The 17,500-nt window shown below is 37.0% G+C and overlaps 2 protein-coding genes across 2 annotated transcripts in view; one reads left to right on the top strand and one right to left on the bottom strand.

Moving 5' to 3' along the window:
* LOC135200593 (uncharacterized) overlaps positions 1–1,741 on the top strand; it is a 4,120-nt gene extending 2,379 nt beyond the window's left edge. The window contains exons 4-5 of the mRNA XM_064229216.1: positions 25–119; positions 684–1,741. Of these exons, the coding sequence (XP_064085286.1) occupies positions 25–119; positions 684–698 (110 nt within the window). The 3' untranslated portion in view covers positions 699–1,741. The remainder of the gene's footprint in view (positions 1–24; positions 120–683) is intronic.
* An 11,737-nt stretch (positions 1,742–13,478) lies between these two features.
* LOC135200592 (uncharacterized) overlaps positions 13,479–17,500 on the bottom strand; it is an 8,395-nt gene continuing 4,373 nt past the window's right edge. The window contains exons 3-5 of the mRNA XM_064229215.1: positions 17,364–17,500; positions 17,120–17,155; positions 13,479–14,702 (exon numbers count right to left, since the gene is read on the bottom strand). The exon at positions 17,364–17,500 is cut by the window's right edge and continues 35 nt beyond it. Of these exons, the coding sequence (XP_064085285.1) occupies positions 14,590–14,702; positions 17,120–17,155; positions 17,364–17,500 (286 nt within the window). The 3' untranslated portion in view covers positions 13,479–14,589. The remainder of the gene's footprint in view (positions 14,703–17,119; positions 17,156–17,363) is intronic.

The following is a 17,500-nucleotide window of genomic DNA, read 5'->3' as shown; positions in this document are numbered from 1 at the left end:
ATTTTGGTACATTTTTCTTTTCAGATATTCAGATCTACGTTGCAAGCATAACGTTAGTCTTGATAGTATTCAGCTTATGCCTCATGATTCATCATCTCCGAAGGATGAGTGAAGCGACGGTAAGAATGTTGGTTGACTGAATTATTGTTGTCAACTCTGAACTGAAATTATTGAATTTTTGTACGTTTTTATTGCCAATTGTTTAATTGTTTTTCTGCAACTAAATTTCACTATAACCTTATTATTCTATCCCTTTGCCTTTTTCGTCTGAAATCCTCTTCGACATGATTAGAAATCTTACAGAATAAGACGAAATTATTTTCTTTTCTCTGTAAATGACTGAAATGCTTTCATTTTATGAAAAATTGGAATGAACACCATTTCGTGTACTTTCTTGTATTATAAATATATGATTTCAAGTCCCATTCAAGTCCCTATACGAAGGAAGGCGTTATCAGTATAAAATTACCGTTAAACTATAAAATAAATATTGCGAACAATGTAACAGAAAGAGTAACGAATATTACAAACAAATAGATTTATATGTAAGCAAATATATTACACGAGAAGAAAATTTTCCTTTCAAATAATAACCTTAAACGTGTTTTGAACAGCAAGGGATTGATTCTTTCTAATCAATTTTTAAATTGAGTGGCCTCTCAAAATTATGTATGACTTTCCAGGTACTTATCCGATAATATAAAGCTGCTGCCCGAAGCAGCTGAAAGAATCCTGTGACAACGACCAACCGATATTTTTATACAACGACCAAGGAAAGCGCACCTGTTGGATGGTTACCAAAAGGAATATGAAAACACTACTGCGGAGGAAGCAGACGCAGCTGTTTTCTGTCAGTAGTATTCCGACTGAGACGGGTGATTAATCCTGATTGACACAAGACTAAAATATATTTAAATTTGTGAAAAAATAGCAATCTCGTTTTATGTGCTTATGAAAAAAAATTAAAATTACAGTCGTAGTAGCAATAACAACGAGAAGTGTCCTTTTGTAAAGACTGTTGTCTGTGCCGGTGCACACATAGGCACGATACATTTATGGGAACGAGCCAGAATCATTCCTGCCTGATAGAGACAGACAGACAGACAAGCACTGACATCTCTGGGTCTGGTCCTTATCAATAACACGTCCTCTCAAGACGAAGGAACTCAAGTCCTAGGAACAATAAACGCCAGAAGGCGGGGATTCTTATCTGATTACTTCCGGTTCAAAAAGAGCATAAACACTTCGGAACACCATCACGGATGCTACCCTCGCATCCGCATTCTTCTTCAGTGAGATTAGAAAAAGAACATAAATGATATAGCAGCTCTGAACGCCATCTTATCACCTCCTGTCTGGCATATGCTATTCTATTGTAGAGTTCATAAACATATTCGATGAAAACAATGAAGGAAACTGGAATTGTTGGTTCATTTCAACAGAGATAAAGCTGATTTCTTAGATAGACTTAGAGAAATGAAAGTCTTTTGTTGGTTTCTGCAGCGCGGAAGATAACTGAAGCTCAAAATCAGTATATGGCGTTGCTATATAAAAAGAGAATGATCTTTGGCTGATAAAAACTGTTTGGAAAAGAGGATATAGATTTTAAGACCATTATTATCGCGTTTTATGTCCTGTGCACGCGTGTCTACGCATATATGCATGGATGTATGTGAAACTGGTACTGATAATGGAAGTTATGTGACAGGTTACGCAAATTAAATTGCATGTACAAATCAGATTTTAAACTGTTTTTCAGACCATGCTTTATTATACACATCCTAAGTTGTGAAGTAAGCTTAAACTTTAACTCCAGAAGGTGAACAATCTTATCTCAGTCCTGTCAGCAAATGAATAAAGTAGAAAGAAAAAGGAAAACCCTGATCAGGTCAAAATTCGTAATAACCGGAAGAGATCCGAGATTGTTTAATAGAAAAGGAAATGGAGCTGAAATTATAACATAAATACAACATCCATAAAATGGACATTATAATGATACTGCCACATACAAACAATGACATCTATCGAGTAAGAAACCCTCAATCGCGCTGTTGACGCGCCGAGAAATCCACAATCCTTAGTCATTTCGTGTAAAATCCTTCCAGAAAAGGAAGGAGCAGATAAGGAGAGAATTATATTCAAAGCAAACTTAATCGGGCATTTTATTTTGCAGTGAGTGATTTGATAATCCTGAAGCATGTACTATAGTATTCGTCTAAATGAATGTCCATTTTCAGGATTTTAGTGAGTTATATGATGATCTCCAAGGGTGTATGAATCTTAAATTAAGGTGATTTTTAAATTCAAATTAGCCATGTAATGATCTCAGAGGATGTATGGTATTCATCCTAAATTAAGATAAATTTTTACCATTCACATTAGTCAAGCGATGATCTCAAGGGATGTATGGTACCTATATTAAATTAGCATAAATTTTTACAATTCAAATTAGTCATTCGATGATCTCAAGAGATGTATGGCATTCATCCTAAATTGAGATAAATTTTTATAATTCAAATTAGTCATTCGATGATTAAAATAATTTTAAAAAATTCAGATTAGTCATGCGATGTTCTCAAAGGATGTATGGTATTCATCCAGAATTAGGGTGAATTTTTTATATTCAAATTACTCATGCGATGATCTCAAAGGATGTATGGTATTCATCCTAAACTGAAGGTCAATTACTCTATATTCAAATTAGCCATGCAATGATCTCAGGGGATGTATGGTATTTATCCTTAATTAAGTTGATTTTTTAAAAATTCACCTATATTTTATTATTATTATTATTATTATTATTATTATTATTATTATTATTATTATTATTATTATTATTATTGATTATTATTATTATTATGAATACCATACATCCTTTGAGATCATCGCATGACAATTGGAATTTAAGAGTAACAACCAAATAAGCAAATCTCCGATTTCTTTATATGGGAGTAGCTTGCTGCCTTGGCGAAGGGGAAGTAGAGCAGGTGTTTCATCATGTATTCCCAAAGGCTGACAAAACAGACCACCAATCTCCTTAACAGCTTCTTTTTTAGACATCATTGAGTCAGTTCTTGAGCAATTCTTGGTAAGATTGCTAAGTTCAAACAGTATGAAATAACTCCAAAATTCATTAAATTTCCTGAGAGTATATAACCAAACCTGCAGTTGCTCAAGTGGGAGGCAGAAATTTGTTGCCCTCACAGCTGACTCGGGAAATACTGAAAGGGATGGACTGGTGACGGGAGTCACTGAGAGAAACGCGGGAAACGAGGTATGAAATATTTGGAACACTATTCCTCTAAATTTTGATTGCTTGCACAACTTGCAACCACATTAATATCTTTTTTTTCCACTCACAAATTCCTGTGAATCATTGTTCTCAGTGGTGAACTTTGTTAAGTTTCGTATTGGAAGTAGCCTCACGAGTGAAACTAGTTGAGCATGCATATCTCTTCAATTACGCAGCAGCAGAAATGTCATTGATGGTAATTAACAAAAATGAAAAATTTCTTTCTTAAGTTTTGCCTTGATGTTTCCTGCTAAAAAGGGTAAAGATTCACCTTTCCCTGCTGTTATATCTATACTCTGTTTTTTTCCATCTGTCCATCCGCCTGTGGTGTTTTTGTATGGTAACACTGCGTCTCGAGCTTTAGATAGTTACATTCAGCTTACATTCAACGATTATAATAATATTCTATTTCGAATATTAACGGTGTAATTCGCATACAGTAAATTATTAAAACACTTTTCAGTTGCAAATGTACACAAAGATATCCTTTTATTTACCTAAAACTTACACATTGCGTAACTATCTAAAGACCGGGACGCAGTGTTACCATACAAAAACACCACAGGCGGATGGACAGATGAAAAAAAACAGAGTATAGTTTCCTGCTCTATTTTCATGCATGATTCTCAAAGAATGTTCTTAGTTTAATATTTGTTTGATGTGTTTTTGCCAATGTAACGATTATGAAATTGGATTCTAGCCAATGGAACGCTTATGAGATTTGACATTATAATGTATTGGAAAAAATTAAAAAGTATGGGATGAATTTTCTGAAAAAGAGTCACACTTACGTTTTACTATTTTGCTGATGCGAAAAATAGCGTGCTTAAATCATGCGGATGTATATGCAGAATTACATTTGAAGGCAAATAAAGAACATTCCACTATTCAAAAGACAACATAAACTATTGCGCTGGCGCCCTAGCGCATTCGCTATCAAAGAGTTAGCCGATTTGGTCTCACACACTTACATATGATCTTCTCATCCGGAGAAATAAAATACACATATACAAAAGACATACCAGAACATGAAATAGAGAATGCTGTATCAGGAGGAAAAATAGACCTAATCAAAATTGTGATCACTAGAGTAAGCCAGGAAAAATTTCAGCAAATCAAGTTAGGTTACTTCAGACTAAGGACCCAATCACTGTAAGTAGTACTAGAACCAACAACATCTGAATGCAGTATGGACCTTTGCTAGAAGCAGAGAATTAATTAATACTATAGGTGAATTGATCCAGACATTATCCTGCTCAATGTGACAGGAATAAAAGAAGAAGAAACCATGAACATTTTTTGATATACAATCTACAGGAGGAATATGCACAACGAGATGCATGCAGGGATTGCAGTGGCAATCAAGAAGAACTTGGACCACAGACTGTGGGACAATTATCAAGATGTTCTTGCGGTAGAAGTAAGAAAGGGAAGAGGGCCGATTCTTATAAGGACAACATACCTTCCCCCAAGAAGAGTGGTTTTTCCAAGAGAAGACATAATCATGATCCTTCAAAAAAGGATGCCTGCTCATTTATTTGGAGATTTGAATGCGTCCCGCAGACATATGGGACACAATAACAATAGTACAAATGGAATCCAAGTGCAGGAATTCATTAACAGAGGGTAGCCACGCATCTAGGACCATGGTTCACTACCTATCTAGGCCAACATGCGGGTAGTCCTGACATACTGCTGGCTAATAGACAGACCCACTTAAATTACTCTCTCCAACCAGGTGCCCTAACATCATCGGACCATCTTCCAATAATTTTGACTCTAGCCAGAACATGAAGGGGATTATAATCCCCGCAACACAAAGGATGTGTACAAAGAATGCAGATTGGCCGAATTTTAAGGTCCATCTGGAGAGAGAAACCCCCAGCCTAAATGAATACCAAGGGATCAGAGACAGAGCCTACGTTGACAACAGGTTGGAAAACTGGTTTACGGCAATTATCATAGCAGGAAATACCCACATCCCAACAAGTAACTTCAGGATTCTCAGAGTGCCTGTAGACAGTGACCGCATTAAACGTTTGCAGTGGCAATTCGAAAACCTGGATGCAATGTCCAGAAGTTCAGGACTACTAACACCTATCAAAAACAGTATTCCATCCTCCTAGATTCCAAACAAAGACTGTGAACCAGAAGTAGAATCAATGATTGTTAAAACTGTTCCAGAAGGGGCAACCCTTAAAATCCACAATATTTACAGATCTCTGAAAAGCACCCTAGAGGCAGTTGCACTTTTTGATGCAGCCTCAAGAGAGAACACCCTCATTGCAGGAGATTTCAACGCTCATCACCTCTTCCTCAGATCCAAATTACCAACTAACCGTACAGTATGCCACCAGCACCTTTAATTTCATGAATTTCCTAAGGTTAAATTACTAAACAATTGCAATGAGCCCATGCATCTAAGGGATTGAAAGCTAGATTGCACTCTTGTTTCACGAAATTTGCAAGTAGGTGCTTTTTGGGAAGTGCACCCCACTCCCTGCCTCTTCCCCCTCCCAGATGGAACCTGATTTTTCTAAATGGAACTTCTTTGAAAACTATATGACAAACTGGTCCACAGAATACATAAATCATCTTCTGCAGGACGTTTGCAAACTTTTACAGGATTTCTGTAACAGCATAACAAATGCTATTGGAATGTCCATACCAAAAAAGAATTACCCCACCACAAACACAAACTACAAAGATAGTTGCCTGCTACTACAAATCTCGAATTAAAGAAATGAACAGAAGAGTCACTTGAGTGAGGAAAATCTTCAGAAGATACAGAACAGACCAGCTTGCACAACGAAATGACTGAAGGCTCAGCTCACTCTGCTCAAGTAGCTGAGGAAGTTAAACTAGAAGCCTGGTACAAATGGTGCGCAATGCCAAGGTGTGGAACTAGTTCAACAAAATTCAGGCAAAAAGAATTTCATAGATATTCCTCATTCTGACCCACAAACTGAAGCTGACAGAATTACACAGCACTTTGCTGACAGGACCGCGAATGTCAACCTCTCCCTGGAAACTCAGAGATGCCTAAGGGCTTTAGAACCTCTCAGAAACAGGATAATTGCTGAAGTTTGCAATGCCCAAGATCAAACAGACGCTTCCTTCATCAAATAGGACCTAAACCTTGCATTAAAGAAAGGAAAGGAAACTGCATTTGGATCTGACCTTATAACATACAGCATGCTTAAGAATACGGGTGAAGCTGCAAAAACTGTATCCCTTATGCTAGTCAGCAAAACTTATGTTGAAAGAGTCAGACTGAGGAAATGGAACCAACAGGACATAAACCACGGCCACCTATAGAGGAGGCCTGGTCACTGAACTTAATAAGATGACCTAAGTCATCAAGGTTGGGCGATCATCCACGACTTCATCACTTCATCACTGAGATGAATCAGTATTTCACTAACCCCGGACGGGGTCACTTTGTAAATTTTTCTAGCGGAGTTAATTATCCTATCTGCATTGTTTTAAAATGCCAAACAAGTGCTGTGTTCCTCGTTGTCGAGGGAATTACTATAAGAACTCTAAAGTTTGTGCATTTTCCTTCTCTAAGGATAAAAGACTCAAAAGGAAGTGGCTACACGTGATTAAGAGAGGATATACACCAACCAAGAATAGCTGCAGAGTAAGTGATTCGTTTTTGTACCTCAATTTTCAAACATTGATTTGCACTCCAATAACCATTGTATTTATTAATTTCTTGCTGATATTTCGTATTTCAGGTTAAACGAAAATATCAGCAAAAAATTAATCAATATATAACGGACACTAGAATTAAACTGTATTTTTGAAAAAAATATCGTGCAATATAATGTCTTGTTCGTGTTATGTTCATATCTTTTATCTATATGTGTATGAATACAAAATACCTTTCATTTTTCGAACAAGATATAATCTAACACTATACTGAACGTCTACTGAAATGTAGTTCATTTCATTACAGATGTGCGAGTTACATTTTCGTCCCAGAGATGTATGGAAGGTTTTGCACTTTGATGAAAAGAGTGGAAAGAAGATTACTGCACGACTTTCAAAGCCCCAACCCCGTTATGATGCTTTTCCATCGCTGATGTCTAACTTTCCATCGTACCTTTCATCTATCTCAGTATAATGTAAGAGAATCGACAGAATGCAAGAAGGCAGGGCTTGAGAAAACGCTTATATACGCGTATTTGTAGGGTTTTGGAGGCTCCGCTAAATTACATACCTATGTCTGGTTATGAATGACGATTGCTCGATCAATGCATTTGCTTACGATGTAGAAGTTAATTAACTAGGAAACTAGAATTTCCTCTAAGATCAGTGATATAAATGAACTGGAATTGATATTGAATAATCTTCGAAAAACAGATGTAGAGCAAGTTTCGAAAAATCTAGTAGTCGAAGTCTTGTTTTACAGCAAGTCACTTCTTTATTGACAGCCATACTTGACGAAGATTTTAAATATTTCTCAGCAATTAAGTTTGTCTGTGAACAGCTACAGCTGATGACTCAGAATTCAGTTTTTTCATCTTTTTGTACAGCTGTTCCCCTCAAGGTTACAGAGTTCTGAGAGAGAGCGTCGTTATATTATTTCTCCAAGTTTTTTCAACAGGTAACAGAGTTTTATTTTATTTTCTAAAGATTTCAGTCCTTACCTTGGACAGAATGATGTAAACATTCTTGTATACATCAAACAAAAGTTCAGATCCTATGCAGATGTTGACAAAACTGTGAATTTATTGATAGATGAAATTCACTTAAAGGCTTACTTACATTATTAAGGTGGAATATTGTAGGTTCAGCATTTGACAGTAGTGATGTAGCAACCAGCTCATTCGTTTTCATGTTGAATAACATTAGGTCAACATTTAAAGACTTCCACTGTCATACTTTCTTCTTTTGTTTAAAAAGGCATAAGAGGGTTTTCTCTATTTTTTTAATAACTGAATTTTCAGGGTTACTGCATGCTCCTAGTGACTCACCGATGTTTGTCATTTCCGGAGAGGAAAACGGTCACAAATCAGGGGGGAATTTTATTTCTCAAGAATACACTATCACTTACAGAGTCACGCCGATGGTAACTGAAACCTGGTGGTCATTTTCCATAGAGTTGTTGATCTGTAGAAACATTAATAATTATTGTGCTAACGTTGATCCTAGGCCACGTTTCTCTCAGGTACTGTGGAAGAAGGGAGTAGACTGTCGTTCGTGTTGTGTGGTTGTTAGATTTAGTCAGCTCTTTTGTCTGCCACAGGCTCTAGCTCTTCAGCAGCCAGTAACTGATGATTGGTGTTTGTATACAATTCGGTTCAATTTAACCACTGAGCCAGAAATGACAATAATTAGTGAGAGATAAAGTGTTACAGAAGAAAGTCCCGGTAAGTAGGAGAGCGTGCGAAGCAAAGGATAAAATTTGAGTTAGAGAGAAAGGATGGGAATCAAAGTTCCCTTGATATGTGATGCATGTTGGTGATTTGGTAAATGGATATTTTGCTTTTACCTGGGATGGCCGTATGCCATGTAGGTATTGCTCACTTGAAAGTGGCTCTGGTCCCAGTGGCACTAGGATGTTGCTCTTCTCAGAAGAGGACAACAGAATGGATGGGATTTTTAGGTGAGGCAGCTGCTGTTCGAATTAAAGAGCAGGTGCTTGGTGTTAAGGGTTGGATGAGGTGAGGTTGAATGCACCTTAGCAGGTTTGCGCTGTGCTGGATGGATGGATGGATATAGATTAAGGCAGCCTAGTGCTGGCACGGGCTCTTGCATTTTAGCAGCTTGTAACTGATGATTGACATTTCTTGACAATGGATACCGCTCAGCTCAATTTAACCACTGGGGTGGAAAAGAATGGAAGTAGTGGGAGAGAAAGCGTTATCGCAGCAAGTCCCAGTAAGTAGGAGGGCCTGGGAAGGAAGGTATAAAATTGCAGTTGGAGAAAAGAGGAAAAGAATGGGAATAAAATTTCATGGGGGTCCTTGCTCCCTTCTGTGGACTGACCGTGAAGGTTCCAGCAGAAGGGGACAGCAAGGGAAGGATAAGGGAAGAGAGGAGGTGAGTGCTGATAATAAGCAGTGTATGGATGAAATGCTTTGCTTATACTTTAGGCGGTTGTATGCCATCAAGGACTAGTTCGAAAACAAGGCCTTAAGTGATTGATGAAGAGGAATGGAGTATAGGTGTCAGGGGGAGTGACTAAGGTGGTGTTTAACTGGGGTAAATTTTGTTTACCTGGCAGGTGGGTAAGAGCAGAGGAAAGTTGACAGTGTTTCAATGTTTACAATTATGTGTGCTACTAGTTCTGCCTAAAACGAAAAATCTCAGGGCAGTGTAATAGGTAATGCTCGAATGGTTGATTTACTGCCTGTTCGCAGTACTGGCATGCTCTGTTTTCGACAATGATCAATTGCCAGGTGCGTAGTCGACTGATGATAACAGCAAGTGTTTTGAAAGTATTTCTAGGAAGAGAAAGGCTTTGTAAATTGATGTTTTCTACATACCATTTTGTAGACCTGGATCCTTGGAGAAATGCTCGACAAATTTCATTGTATACTTCATTCTGGCAATCTTTGAAAATGTTACTATTTTTTATATGAAGGACTGATTGATGGTGATACTGATTGCATTGTAGAGTGTTTTTTGCAAGTTGATCAGCTTCCTCATTTCCTTGGATACCTATGTGACTGAGGATCCAATTTAATGTAATTTGCCTTCCATTACTCTGATGAGCAAAGGCAGCACCTTGTATGCTGGTGAGTATGTGTATATTTTCAGTGAGTGATTGATTCTTAATAGCAAGTATCGCACACTTTGAATCAGTGTGGATTGTTGCATTCCTTTCTTGGTTTAGGGAATCTTCCAGTGTTCTTTGAATGGCTATTAGCTCAGATTGTAGGGTGGTGGCAGTGCTGGATAGTCTCCAGCTGTTTTTAAAGGATGCAGAGAATACTGCTGCAGCTGGTACATTGCAGTCAACTGAGCCATCAGTGTAGTAGACATTAGGAGCGATTGTATTGTTTATGGCTTCTTGTGCTGTTTGTCGGAGTTGGTCAGGTAGTCATAGTGCTTTATTTGTTGGAAGCACATTGAAGTTAAAATTGAAGGAGGCAGGAACCCATGGGGGAGGTTCAACATAGTTTTTGCTAGGGTTTTCCTTCTAAGTTGCAGTGGCTGCTTTTTGCTTGTGACCCTTCTCAGTAGCAAGGAGGTTCCCTATATGGTTTTTGGGAGGATAAAGTTCTTCATGGAAATTGAGGATTTTTGTTATTTTGTTTTTTAACGGGCAGTCTCTGTCGATTTCTAAGGTTGTGAAAATAATTAGAGCATTCATTTTATCAACTCAGAACTGGAGAGAGAGGAGTTTAGTTTCTGCTCTAAGTAGACAGTCTTGTCCACATTGGGGCACCTGCAATGATCTCCATTGCATTGTTTTGAATGACTTCAAGTGAGCGGACTTGCATATAAGTCATCTTTGTGAGCGCAGGCGCTGCATATTCTATTAACGATGGGGTTGTTTGAATGTAGAACATTCTGCTAAGATGAATTGGTGCACCTTGGCGAAGAGAGGCAATTCTTCTCATCGCATTTAAATAACATTGGGTTTTCTATCTCGGGTGCTGTATTTCGTTGGCAGGGGAAAGCTTGTGATTTATCTTGACTCCCAGATACATGAAATCATTTACCCATTCAGTGGGTTCACCCATGATAAAGAGCTTGTTGGGGTACGTGTGTGCTTGATGGTCATGCTTTGGTTATGTTCATGTTGATTTTTAGGGCAAGTCCTTTCTACTTATCTTCAATCAAGTGTAGTGTTCCCTGAGGCTTTTTACTGTTGAATATCTCCAGGTTGCTGTGGATACACCAGGCAGACGCTTTCTGCATAAATGAAGATTAATACTCATTTGGGTAGATTAAGTGCGACAAGATTTTAATGAGGTCATTAAATAAAAATGGACTGAGGATTCCTCCTTACGGTGCACCAATTTCATATTCGATGAACTCTGAATTTTCTCCCTGAAAATAGACAAGCTGGTCGATCTTGTGTCTACTTTTGTGTCCATGCCAAGAGATTGCCTCTTATGCCTTTTTGAACAAAAGAAGAAAGTATGACAGTGGAAGTCTTTAAATGTTGACCTAATGTTATTCAACATGAAAACGAATGAGCTGGTTGCTATGGTTGCAGAGGGGGATTGGGGCACATTTGAACGAAATGTCTGATGAAAGTCACATATTCTCAGTCATTCGGACCTTTATGATAAACCTGTTATTTACCTACAGCATACCAACAGTAACCATTTTGATTACGCCAAGGGAATTATGTATTATAACTAAATGGTCATTCTTAATTTAGTATGGTAATTGTGTGAGTGCTTTTGTAAATATAACTGTGCAATTGAACAAAAATCATGATTATCGTTAACCCCTTAACCTGTTCAACAATGTGATAAAGAATATGTAGTAATATGATGTTGAAGTGGTTTTACACAAGTGCAATCATGGACCTGCTGTTGCACAGTATTATAAAAGAAATGGCTGGATATGTTGCTGATCTTTCACAGTAAAGACGAAAACTAAGATTAGAAGGACATTCTGCTTACTGAATATACAGATCTTACGTCTTTGGTACATTTGAAAATATATGTATACACACACTGATTTTCTAGGCACACACTCACAAAAATGACGTATAAGAAATTTGATCTTATCTAGGTGAGATGGATAAATTTAAGTTTAAAAATAGCTTGTCTATTCAGTGACAAAATGGCTGCCATCTGGATATATTACTGATCATTTACGGAGGGGAAAAAGCTCAAATTTAAGGTAATTTTGTCTAAATGACCTTAAATTTTAGGGGAGTACTTATTCCACGGGGGCCAGTTCATATTCCATATGAGATATGTACTGGGGAGTGCATATACTATATGGAATAATGACTGGGGGAGTACTTTTATCATATGGAATTTCTACTGAGGAGTATTTTTTGGGGAGAGTCCTTATTTCAAACCACAACGGGCCACTTCCAAACACCCGGCCTGTCAAAAAGAACAACTCTCATTAATAATGTGTTCTTTCTATGTTATACTATTTTATAGGTCTCCGTAGGGTGGTAGTTTCGTCAGTCTACCACATGTGGGCGCACTGTAGATATTACTAAAGGTTGTCTACAGTGTCCCTTCGGCCCTTGGCTGCACCCACTGCTTAGCCTTTTACTCTACCTTCATTACCGCTTCCTTTCTTCAGTCTTGCTGTCCAACCTCTCCACTATTGCTTTTTAGTGTAGCAGTGGGGTTGTGGGGTTAACCCTGCTCACCACCCACCCACAGCAGTTCCCTCTTTTCACTGCCTTAGGCGCTGAATGGCCTATGTGTTCCAGTGCTTGGCTTGACAGATTAAATTTTAAAAACTAAGCTAAACAAGTATTTCTTGTCGATGTCAACAATCGCTTTGCCGCCAACTGCTAAAAACAACAATGAATATAGTGAATAATTGTTTACTTAGCAACAGCTATGCTAGGGCTAAGTTCTAATAGATAAATACAAATAAATGAATAGAGATAAAGTATCGAAAGGATCTTCTCTGCTGCCAGTACCCTCAAGAACTGTGAAAGAAATGGAGTTCATTCGTACCCTCCCTCCAGTACCTAATGGGCGAAAGACATTTTAAGTGTCTTTAAACAGTAGTTTCTTGTGACGGATAATTGAAGGATCTGTGAGTATGATCAATCTGAACTCTACCTCTTTTCCTCATCTGAGAGTAATCTGTTAATAGGAAAAGTAATAATTAAAGAAAATGGGTTCTAACGATTCATTATTACAAAAATTGCAGACAAACCTTTGGTGATAATTATTAGTTTCGGAGATTCCAAATAACCTCCGACCTGTTCAACGCCAACTACATTTAATAATGTCACGTTAAATATAACCATCTGCGAAACATTTTCTATTTCTCCATTTAGTTGGCATCAGATTTACAATCACTATTACAAACATATCTAAGAATACACGGGGTAGAATATAAAACATCAGGCAAATAGTTAAGAGAAAATTTTCTTTGCCTATATCTATGTATGTGTGTATAATATATATATATAAATATTATGTATGTATGTATAATATATATATATACATATATATATAATCTATATATATAGATATATAATATATTATATATTATATATGTGTATGTTTGTGTGCCCAAGGTTAATGAAGGACTGTGAGGCTCAAATTAAAATGCATTGACAAAAGTAGTTTTTTACGGTTTTACATTTTACACAAAGGTTCAGTACAGTTTTATGTGTATACATGATCAAACTTCAGAGCTCATATGGTGCGCACTGACAAGGAGTAGTGGTTATTTTTGGTTTACAGGAAGTCAACATTGAATCATCAAAATATCATTAACCGCTACATGATGTATTATATAAAAAAAGTCTGAACCGCATTAAATGATACAGTAAATTTCGATAAATTTTTGACACAATTTTGAAATAAAATGGTATTTCAGAGGTTACTGGAGTCCGTTCCACTTCCCTTTTTGAATTTTATGTCTACCTTCTACGAGATTATGTTCTCATTCAAGTTTTCCTTATTTATGATATTTCGTTTGTCTGTTGTCTTGCTAAAAATGTTCCCAGAGATGGCCTCATGACTGCAACAAGTGGATATATTTTGCGAGCGATCGGAATTTAAGTAAAGCATGCAATACCTTTGAAGTTTTGAAGGGTGTGTGTGTGTGTGTGTATGTGTGTGTGTGTGAGTGTGTATATGTGTGTATCTGAATGCTGGGGGAAGCGTTTGGACTGCTCGGCCCTGTAAGATGTCTGCAGTCTCCAGAGACTAATTCTGAGGAGAGTAATCGTCGATACAAGTACAACTCGGTCATTGAACAAACGGTCCAGGGGACAAGCCCCAGTGACAGGTCTCCCCAGTCTTTTTTAAGAGGACGTTCAACTTTTTCTGGATCTAAATTCATGGTCTTCATCCAAAACCCTCAAGTTTATTTAATTTTTTTTTTAAATTTTTGTATACATGCTTAGTAAAAACTCATTACGCTTGTTGACCTAGTCAGTAAATTTAGCATTTGAGAGAGAACAAATATTGTGTTAACAAAATCAAAATGAGAGGTAGAGAGAGAAAGAAAATCATAACAGTAACTTTTCTTGGATTTCGAAAGAATACATATAGTCTGTTCTCATGTACAAAACTATCCATACTTCATTTTTTACTTCAGAAATCTCCCCATTTATGTCTGATGTGAGAAGTATATTCTAATTGTTCCTTTCCAGGAATTTCCAGGTGGCTTTACCCGAAGCAGAGAAGATGTTTCACCTTCAAAAGGTAGATTCCTCCCATGATAAGAGCCACACCTGCCAGGGAGCCGAGCACGATGCCGCAGATGGCTCCTGGAGACAGCTCTGTAAAGAAGGCAAATGCGATTATACTCTCTCTCTCTCTCTCTCTCTCTCTCTAAATATATATATATATATATATATATATATATATATATATATATATATATATATATATATATGTTACGCAAAATGTGGATAATTGCCAAATGTGTATATTTTGCAATTAATTTTGCCTATTGTGTACAATTTGCAGGCACCAAGCGCTGCAAATTGTACACAATAGGCAAAATTAATTGCAAAATGTACACATTTGGCAATTATCCACATTTTGCGTAACATATATATATATGTATATACTTATAAATTTTAGAGCTAGGAATCAAGAGTACCAGTTCAACAGGATAAAGTCACATTAAAAACGAACACACACACACACACACACACACACACACACACACACACACACACACACATATATATATATATATATATATATATATATATATATATATATATATATATATATATATATATATATTCTCTGTTAAAAAAGGATATGTCTCAAGTATAAAAGGCCCATTAAAACACTGGTTTAAAGCTAAGAACTATATTTCGGTGGACTGACTCCCACCCTTATTAAGTAGTGAATGACAGAACTTACATTTGCGAAATATGTAGTAGGAGATATGCCCATAGGTGATGCCTGTTGTCAACGCTAAACTGACGGTGGTTCTGTCAATTGTCTTAGTCCACTTCATCGTTGCCTTAGAGAAGATATTGCTTATATGGTCAGAGTCCCAGGCTCCATTGGAAGGGTTGTTCATATTATCTTGTTGTTTTATCAGTGAAGATTCTACCATCTGACATTTGTATTGACAGCTGCTTTTGCATAAGATTCGGAATGTCCATATCTAACTGAGTACTTATGTTGAGTTAATCTTTCTGAGAGAGATTTTCCTGTGAGTCCATAGTATGACTCATCACAATCCCTACAGGGGATTTCATAGTCTCCTTCATCTTTAGAAAGTACCCATAAAAGATGTATTAATGCTCCTCAAAAATAAACTTGAGCCATTTGTTGACTACTTCCCCATAGAAATGAATAGAATGATGCAATTTGTAGAGGTCTGCGTCACTAATAACGTCTTTTCCTTTTGTGATAATTTTTACCGTCAAAAATACAGTTGCAGAATGTGGAGTCCACTCAGTCCTGCATTAGCAAACTTATATATGGAGTATTTCAAGACAGTAATTATAAACCCTATGATAGACGACATCTTAACATACTGGAAAAGCAAGTGGGGTGATTTTAATGTCTTTCTAGAAAAATTAAATTTCTTGGTCCAGAGCATAAAATTTAAAGTAGAATGGGAGAACAATAACCAAATCCCCTTTTTTAAATTCTTAACCATCAGAACTAATAACAACAACAAATTCACTGCCTTCAGGAAAGCGACATTGTCACTTTCATACATGCACTTTTACAGCTATCATGACATTCCAGTTAAACTCGGCATAGCCAGCAACTTATTTCTTAGAGCCCTGAGAATTTACTCCCCAGATTTTCTTAACAAAGAACTTGACAAAATCAGAAATCAACCTTGTCAAAATACCCCAAACACAATAGAAAAAGCCTTACATAAAGCAAGGATAATTTTTTACAAACCCAAAGAAAACAAAGAAAAGAAAAAATACACAAACAAAATCATAATCCCTCACATGTATAATTTACGAGAGATCACACAAATCTTAGGCCACCCTAACCCTTTCATCTTCACTCATCCGAATACATTGGGGGAATCCTTAATTAACGTTTCACCAGAAACCAGTTTCTAAAGATGTAGGAGTCTTTGAAATCCCCTGTAGGGATTGTGATAAGTCATACTATGGGTTCACAGGGAAATCTATCTGAGAAAGATTAACTCAACATAAGCGCTCAATTAGATATGGACAACATAGTTCGGCAATTTTCCATCATGGACTGGAACTCATCCCGAATTTTATACAAAAGCAGCTGTTGCTACAAATGGTAGAATCTTCACTGATAAAACAACAAGATAATAGGATCAGCCTTTCCAATGGAGCCTGGGGCTCTGACCATATAGACAGTATCTTCCTTAATGCAACGATGAAGCGGACTAAGACAATTGACAGAACCAACGTCGGCTTAGCGTTGACCCTTGGCATCACCTAAGGGCATATCTCCCACTATATATTTCGCAAATGTAATTTTTTCTGTCATTCACTACTTGATACTGGTGGGAACCAGTCCACCGAAATATAGTCCTTAGCTTTGAAACAGTGTTTTATTGGGCCCTTTATACTTAAGATATATATAATTTGTTGAATATTGGATCTGCAGGTTAATACTCTTATTAAGTAATCTACCTTAAGAAGAAAGAAGATCCCCAGTCGAGAGGACCTATGGACCTTGTTCTAATATTGGCAAATTGCAACGAGAAACCAAAAGTATAACATACCATCGTTGCCTGGTTCCTCTGTAGTACTGGGAATATCTGCAAAAAATTTCAAGATTAGAATTACTAGCAGGATGTAATGATTGTTTTTATAAATAAATGTTACAAGTCCATATTGTGAGAAAAATTATTTTTTGTTAGCGTGAAGACAACTTATATTGACACGTTTCCTGGAATCAGGTAGTCAGGTGAAAAGCCAATGAATGCTCAGGTAGGTCTCATAGGCATAAATGGGGGTGAATCTTACCAGTTGTACTTCCAGAAGAAATGTCCCTCTCGTCAGTTGATTTTATTGGTGTTGTTGCTGATGTTGTTGTCGCTGAAGTTGCAGTTGGTATTATAGAAGTTGCATGATCAGTAGAAGTTGAAGGAAATTCTGTCGAT

The sequence above is a fragment of the Macrobrachium nipponense genome, chromosome 27 (assembly GCF_015104395.2).
Source record: "Macrobrachium nipponense isolate FS-2020 chromosome 27, ASM1510439v2, whole genome shotgun sequence".
In the NCBI taxonomy this organism is placed as follows: domain Eukaryota; kingdom Metazoa; phylum Arthropoda; class Malacostraca; order Decapoda; family Palaemonidae; genus Macrobrachium; species Macrobrachium nipponense.
Note: the sequence above shows the minus strand (reverse complement) of the source record. Positions and strands in the feature narration are given on the sequence as shown.